This window comes from Rhinatrema bivittatum, chromosome 10, assembly GCF_901001135.1.
Source record: "Rhinatrema bivittatum chromosome 10, aRhiBiv1.1, whole genome shotgun sequence".
Taxonomy (NCBI): Eukaryota; Metazoa; Chordata; class Amphibia; order Gymnophiona; family Rhinatrematidae; genus Rhinatrema; species Rhinatrema bivittatum.
In genome coordinates, this window is record NC_042624.1 from 81,665,855 (window position 1) to 81,673,608 (window position 7,754).

Genomic DNA, 7,754 nt, shown 5'->3' on the forward strand with positions numbered 1-7,754 from the left:
CATTTTCCACCCACTTTGGGGGGGGGGGGGGGGGGGGGGGAGTGTGTCTTTTGGAGCGAAAAATACTGTACCCACCCCTAAAGTGGCAAGACTGGACATTACCAAAAACCTAGTCTTCTCTGTCACTGGGCCGAGCCTTTGGAACTCTTTGCCAGATGCTGTACAAAATATTCCAGACATACAAAACTTCAAGAAAGCCTTAAAAACTGCCTTATTTAAATTGGCATTCCAATAAAAATGTTTTTCAATTTAACCAACTTCCAATAACTTGAGGACCAATGAAATACAGTGTGCTCAGCCAAGTCAGGTGCAGGTTAAATAGGCGCTAATCCACCCCCTAATGCAAAAGGGGGATTAGCACCTATTTAACGCATGTCCAATGCGGAGTGAATGGGATAGTGCTCATCACATGCATGCAAATGCATGGGAATGAGGCTATTACTCATTCACTCCAATGCAAAAAAAATAAATGTGAGTCTCAGATGCACATTTATCACTCAGCTATTATCGCCTGCCTGGAGCTGGCGTAGCTGAGCGCATTGAAAAGAAGTACAAAAAAAAAAAAACAAACTCAGCTGGCCGGTGTCGGTTTTCATAACCGGCCGGCCACGTTATGAAAACAGACGCAGAGTTTAGCACCTCCTTGCTAACCCTACCCTCTAATTACAATATAGCATGGTGCCCCTTGTGGGCGCCATGCGCGCGTTAAAAAAGCAGCCGCTGACTTTTCAGCGCCCGCTTTCCATGCTTTTTTTTTTTTTGCATCAGCCACTTGGTTTGTTATAGGCTCGTTGAATTATATGCAGATTTTTGATTCTCCAATGCTGTGATATTAATTTTGTTTGCTTTGTTTATGTTTTGGGCTTTTATGTTATTTTTTAACACGTAAACCACCTCAGGCATTCTTTAGTAGCGTGCAGTATATAAACCTTTAAAAAAAAAATAAATGAAGCATTAGGATAGGTGCTTGTCCAGAATATAGCTGAGTTAACTAGAATGCTCCTATTATAGTAGCAATGTCTTATGGCACAATTTACATTTAGAAGAAACTAAGAGTTAAATTGATTTAAAAAATGGTATAGAATCATGCTGTGTCTATGGGGGGAAAAAACTTGGTAAACCAGGCTCTAAAATGTAAAGTTAAAACCAGACGTTTACATGGAAACATACCAAGGATCACTTGCTCTGTATGATGCCAACTATAAAAGGTTTGGGGGCTCAAACATGAAAATAGTGCTAGCTCCGAAACAGGCACCAGTGACTAAAATTAACTTGCAAACATTTTGTATAAGAAAATACTTTAATTGGAGAATCCAAAATTTTACAAAATCACAACTTTTATACAAAATTAAAAAACTTAAAAATGCCATTTTTTCTCTTCAAATTCATACAATACCAGTTATAAGAGGCTCAAAAGGAAAAAGTGACGACCTGCACTTTATGCCCCACCATATGCATTAGACATCCTACTTCAACTGATCTAACAATAAAAACAGACATCCTGCACAATATCCTGTTATAGTACATGCAGTCCCTATAGACTAGCAATTGCACAGCATTGCTCAGATTGACTGGTTCATAACCAAATTAAATTTTAAAACCAAATAAAAATGAAAATGATTAGTTAAGAAAATAAAACAAATTAACAGAAAGCATATAGAAATTTACATTATAAACTACATTGACAGTATATTAGACATTGCTTGTTGCCCAAGTCTAGAAAGCAGTAAATAGTGATTGCTATGAAATATTTAAAAAAAGCACTGGTTGCAGTACTGCACTATTTAATGTCCTCCACTGAGAGCTGACCAGTTTAATATTGCTGGGGGAATTCCTCACAAAATTTTAAAATTCTGCAAAATCCTGCATACTTTGTCATGTGTATTTGTTATTTTGACCAATAACGTCTAAGTAATTAATTAAATGTAATATAGAAAAAAATTACTTAAAGATGCAGGTTTTAAATATTTTGAGCAAAATTTCCCTAGAAGTTCACGGTCCCTTCCATCCTCTCTCCTTACTCCCCTGGCCAGTCTCCTTTCACTTTGCTCTGTCAAGCCCCAACTCCTCCACCTGCTACTATCTCTCCCCTCCCCCTCTAGATTCACCCCCTTCCACTCTCTCCTCACTGCCAGAGTTAGACTCCTCTCAGTACTGCCCTTCTCTCTCTCACACACACACCCCCACACAGGCTCCCTTTCTCTCTCAGGCATACAACTTCAGACAGGCTACCTCTCTCTCAAACACACACATCCCGTCAAAAAGGCTCTCACACATACATATGCCCTTAAACAGGCTCCTCCTCTCTCAAACAAGTGGCCTCACTCCCTCAATTACATACAATCCCCTTTTCACACACACCACCCTACCACTCTCTCACATACATCACTCCTTCATAATCTCCTCACACATGCATATTTATTTTAAAAGGTTTCCTGATGTCGTTACTTGTTCCAAAAGTCAGCATTTAAGATCCAAAAACAAGCGTCTGTTGGATAATGTTCAACAGTAAGAATTTGTAATTTACTTGTATTCAAGCAGTTGCAGTGTTCACTGGACAGGGATAAAAACGAACACCGCGCACCTATTTCCCTAACCCGTGCACCCGATGGAGCGCTAGGGTTGCACAATTTCCCTTAGTGCGTCCTTTTTAGTGCAGCAGCTCATTAGATTATTGCATCGGAAACCCAGGGGGTGCCTCTGCAGGCGTTAGGAAAACGGGCACATATGAGCATCAGTCCCCATGTGTGTATGGGAGCCCGTGTGCATATGTATGGACGAGACAGGGCTTTACAAAGCATATTTTTGCACAGTACACCTTCCACTATTCCAGGCGCCAGCTGGTGGCCACAGCCCGACAGTGGGACTGACTGACCGACTGACCATACAATAAAATAGATAAAAGACCTTAGAATATAGAAACACCTCAAATACTTAAAGAAACTAATTGAACAATTTTTAAATGTCAAGACTAAGCGTTGTAATTGTTTTTGCCCATTTGAGCGCACATTCTAAACACCCTAAGCAACTAAATATATACCTATATGCTTTAAATAAATGCTGAAACCTATCGGGGGAAGGAAGAGGAGGAGTTTACAATAAAAAATGGCAGTGATTAATTGATCAAGTACTAGTGGTTCTTTACCAGATAAAAGGCCTGGACTAACTCCAAACGGTAAACCCAGTAGGTCACGTTTTAACCTGGCAACAAAATTATCCTCACCATTCCCAGCCATAAAAAGTGAAAAAGTAAATTAATAAGACCCGTTCCTAAAGAGCGTTGCATGATCCCCGTGGAGGCTTAACAAAGCAAAAAAGAGAGACTCGCACAGAAGGCCTACAAAAAAAAAGTCATGCCAGTTTCGTAAATCAACTCAACGCAACTGCTCCACGTTTACACTAATGATTATTTACGATGACACAGAAGTCACAACATGTGCCAACGGCATGCATTCGGACAGACGCCATGCGTGTACAAATAACGCCTGCACAAACCCCGAGCCGCCATTTTAAAGCGGCGGGTATTTTCCTCACCAGCCGCTTCCTGCCACCGTTAAGAATTTAGTAAACCACAACCTTCTCGCTCCGCAACCTCTGCGGCACCGTGATGTTAAGCACAAAAAAAAAAGGTGTCCTCACCTCAGCGACTGTCCACGCGAGACAATATTAGTCACTTGAGAACCGCTCCCTCAGCAACAGAGAAAAGACGGAGAAAGGCTGGGGCTCTAAGGGTAAAAGTAAAATGCTCTTTTCCGATTGGCCAGTGAGACCACGTGACAGTAGTTTGATGCTGCGCAGGTCTCTGGGAGTGTGATTCACAGCCAGGATTAAGGTTGAAAGAATGTTCCTAGGGCAATATTTAAATATAGTTGGAAGGTCGGAATGTCATGTTTTTTCACACTGCGTTTTCTTTAATATTTCCTTTATTCTTTATGTACATGACCAACAAGCATAAAATAAAATAACCATACATAGACCACGAGAATGTAATTCATCAACAACAAAACACAAGCATTGACGCAATTAAGTAACTTTCGCCACGAATTAAAGCGATTATAGCCACCGATGTGGCCAAAGAACTTTCATGAACATTTTCTGCAATAAAAGCTTGAAATTTAATTAGGCTTACCGAGGCAAATCATACGTCTTTTTTTTCAGCACGGAGCTTTTCATTGGTGCATACTTTTTGTGGATAACAGCATCTATCGTCTCTCCGCAGTGGTAAAATTCATAGAACTGAAATAATTTCCAGAAATAATGCTCTATTTCAAGAGGGGTTATAGGCAGAGCTACCAAGCAGGAACCATTTTCAAAAGGGAGGCTTTTAACATATATTCTTGCCGCCAACCCTTCACAGACTTTCTTAAATTGTATTTTTACCATAATCACACATACTACAACCACAGTCTATTTCCTCCTTCCCTATCGTGTAAGCTTCTCTGTTTCCCTCTCTGGGCCCCCTCTTACCTCTCCCCCTTCCCTCCTTTCTCTTATCCCTGCTGTCTGTCTCTCCCCTTTCTTGATTCTACCCTCTATTCCTTGTGGCTCCTATCTTTCTCTTATTTATTTTCTGCTTGATAGTCAACAATTGCCTCCTCTCCCCCATCTTCCACTGTAGCCTGTCTCCCCCCACCCTCCTTGCCTTTCTTTGTGCCAGCTTCACTTCAGCAGCTCTCTTGCACACAGGAAGGGTACAGGACATTGTGCCCCACCTCCTCTCTTCACAGTTTCTAATCAGAGCTTAGGAAAGGGGGCAGGGCCAAGGGCTCACAGCACATCTTTTAGCTACAACAGTGGTTCCCAACTGGAGTTCCATGGATCCTCCAGACCATAACAGTAGAAGAGAAAGCCTACATCGTGCAAAAAAAAGCCCCGACAAGCCACCACGGACCCCATCCTGCTGTGGCCACAAAGAAGGGACCCGCCAGGCTACCTCATCCCACCAGCAGATGAAGACAAAAGGAGGCCACTGGCCACCAGCAGCCAAAGACTAAAGGAAGCTGCAAGGTGGCCAGTGCATCTCAACATGCAGGCAACCTGAGTGAAGGAGGCTGCGGAATTCCCGCTTCCCCCGCAGACTCTAGGGAAAAGAGAAGGAGTATGAGGGAGCCTATGTCCATGAGAGGAAGTGTATGTGTGTTTGTGTGTAGGGGGCAAAGGATGACTGCTGAAATTGGTGGTGCATCAGAAAATTTGCTGCTGCCATGTGATTGAGCCTCTGAGCTGCCTTCCTAGCCTGACATCCTTTGATAAGCTAATATGTACAACCTATGATGATGATGATGTCAGGCCCTGGGAGTTAGTTTAGAGTGGCGGCAGCCCAGCGCTTTATCAGTAGCTGGTGCCCGCAGTCAGGAACAGCTCAAGCTAATCTGCCTGAGGTGAGGGATGCGATGAGATGGCCCCACTCCTACTAAGGTACCCAACAAGCAGTGGCGTGGTAGGGGGGGCCAGAGGAGCCAAAGCCTTCAGGCGCCAGGCTGAAGGGGGGCGCCAAGGGGGCAGGGGATCCCATGCTGCCCAAAGAAGAAAAAGCTCTTCGGCCACCAGGGGCACTTATGCCGCCTGACAGCAGAAGAGGAGGAGGCCCATGACCTACCTGAAGGAGAGGGACTGGAGCCAGAGCTTGCCCGCAAGTGTTTGTGTGGAGGAGAGGGAGTAGAGCCAGTGTGTGTATGAAGGAGAAGAAATTGAACCAGTGTGTGTGTATGTATGGAGAGGGAATGAAACCAGCCTGTGTGTGTATATGGAGCAGAGGGAGTGGAGCGTGCGTGTGTGTGTGTGTGTGAAGGAGAGGGAGTGGAGCCAGAGTATATGAGTATGTAAGAAAGAAAGGGAATGGAGCCTGTATGTATGCGGAGGAGTGGGAGTGGAGCCAGCTCGTGTGTGTGAGTAAAGGAGAGGGTATGGAGCTAACCTGTGTGTATGTGGCGAAGAGGGAATGGAGCGTGTGTGTCTGTAAATGGATAAGAGGGAATGGAGCGTGTGTGTGTGTGTGTGTAGGAGAGGGAGTGGAGCCAGTGTCTGTGTGTGTAGGAGAGGGAGTGGATCCAGTGTGTATGTGTAGGAGAGGGTATTGAGCTAGCCTTTGTGTGTATGGAGGAGAAGCAATGGAGCGTGTGTGTGTGTGTGTGTAGAAGAGGGAATGGAGCCTGTGTGTGTGTGGAGGAGAGGGAGTGGAACCAATGTGTGTGTATGAAGGAGAGGGAATGGAGCCTGTGTGTGTGTGGAGGAGAGGGAGTGGAGCCTGTGTGTGTGCGTGTGTGGAGGAAAAGGAGTGGAGCCTGTGTGTATGTGGAGGAGAGGATATAGAGCTAGCCTGTGTGTGGAGGAGAGGGAATGGTAGGGATGTGCATTCGTTTTCAACAAATATGCAATCCGCAAATCATAAGTCCCTGTTCGTTTTATTCGTGGGTTCGCGAAACGCATGGCGATCCCCCACGAATGAAACATATCAAATTAGTTTCATTCTTTTGGTTCGCAGTGATTTCTTAGCGGCTGTTTGAAATAGAAGGCCACGTGAGAGTATCCATAGCAAAAACCAACCCTTTCCTGTGAGTCATAAGTGACCTCACAGCCCTGTCATAGAGTGGGTCAGACAGGTTGGCAAGGAGACGAGAATGCAACCTCTCAGAGCTAAGCAATTTTCTAATGCAGCCAATCGCCGCTCTCAGTGCTCTGTGATGCTGTGCGGTATGCCACACACTTTTTTCTCGGGTGTTGTCTGGAGAGGTGGCTTTACTCAGAGCTAGTCTGAGTGTCTCAGATCTGTATTCAATTGCTATTACAGCTTGTGTGTTATGGTCTTGAGGTGTTTGAGTGGATTCTTGGGTACTGCGAAGATGGCCACTCCCACGGGGAGGAGCCCCGTGGGGAACCACAGCACTAGGCTAGACTCTATACACGCAGACACAGAGAATTTGTGTTTATTATACAGCTTGGTGGTACTGCCCAGAAGGTGGCAGCAGTGAGGTAACCCAAGCCTGAATAACCAGCATTATCTAAATTGCTTTTAATTTCCTATCTACCTCCAGCTGAGCTTCTCTCATTAGCCAGTACAAACCTACCACTTGCTGGCTGTCCCTGCAACCAGGCCAACTCAGTTTCCTCTCTATCTGAAACTTTTAAACTTTTGTTTTGTTTTGGGGGGTTTTTCCAGTGCTTTGTTTTAGAATCACAGGGCTCCTGTTTTCTGTACTATGTTTAGAACCACAGGTCCTCTTGACAACTTTCTGTACTCCAAACAGACACTTTCTTGGAGGCTGGGGTTTTTTTTTTCCTGTGCAAATCTTTAGAAAAAATCCCATTCATGACACCATATGTGAGACTGAGCGATGATTCCCACAGGCCTGGAGACAAACTAGTCCAATTCCAGCCTTGCTTAAAACAGTATATCTTTATTACAGCTTCACACATGCACAACAGTAGGCTGTCTTGCCTTCAGAACAGTGTACTCTATTTACTTACAGTTCAGTATTGCTTCCCTCAGTACTCACACTTCAGCTTCATCTCAGCTTAATATTTGGACAGTTTATTACAGGAGTTGCCTTCCTTCTAGAGCCATAGGCCTGGTCTGGTTATCCCTACCCAGATCCCAGCTCTTATTCCCTTGTCTCTGGTTACAGCCTCTGAACTCCACAGCATACTCTCAGTGGATTTAAGATGGACCAGGCATCGAGTCTGGTCCTGCACACTAGGGACACTGCCTCACAGGAACATTCATCCATTCCTCAAATTTTCATTAAATCTAGTTT

The 7,754-nt window shown here is 44.4% G+C and overlaps 1 protein-coding gene across 4 annotated transcripts in view; it reads right to left on the bottom strand.

Annotated features, from left to right (window-relative positions):
• ZNF326 (zinc finger protein 326) overlaps positions 1-4,157 on the bottom strand; it is a 79,271-nt gene extending 75,114 nt beyond the window's left edge. The window contains exon 1 of one of the 4 annotated variants that reach the window (XM_029617546.1): positions 4,130-4,157. In XM_029617546.1, coding sequence (XP_029473406.1) covers positions 4,130-4,142 — 13 coding nt within the window. In that variant the 5' untranslated portion in view covers positions 4,143-4,157. Of the gene's footprint in view, positions 1-3,145; positions 3,252-3,639; positions 3,795-4,129 lie in introns of those variants that run through there. The other 3 variants (XM_029617547.1, XM_029617544.1, XM_029617545.1) reach the window with 3 other exon arrangements.
• Between the last annotated feature and the right edge of the window lie 3,597 nt (positions 4,158-7,754).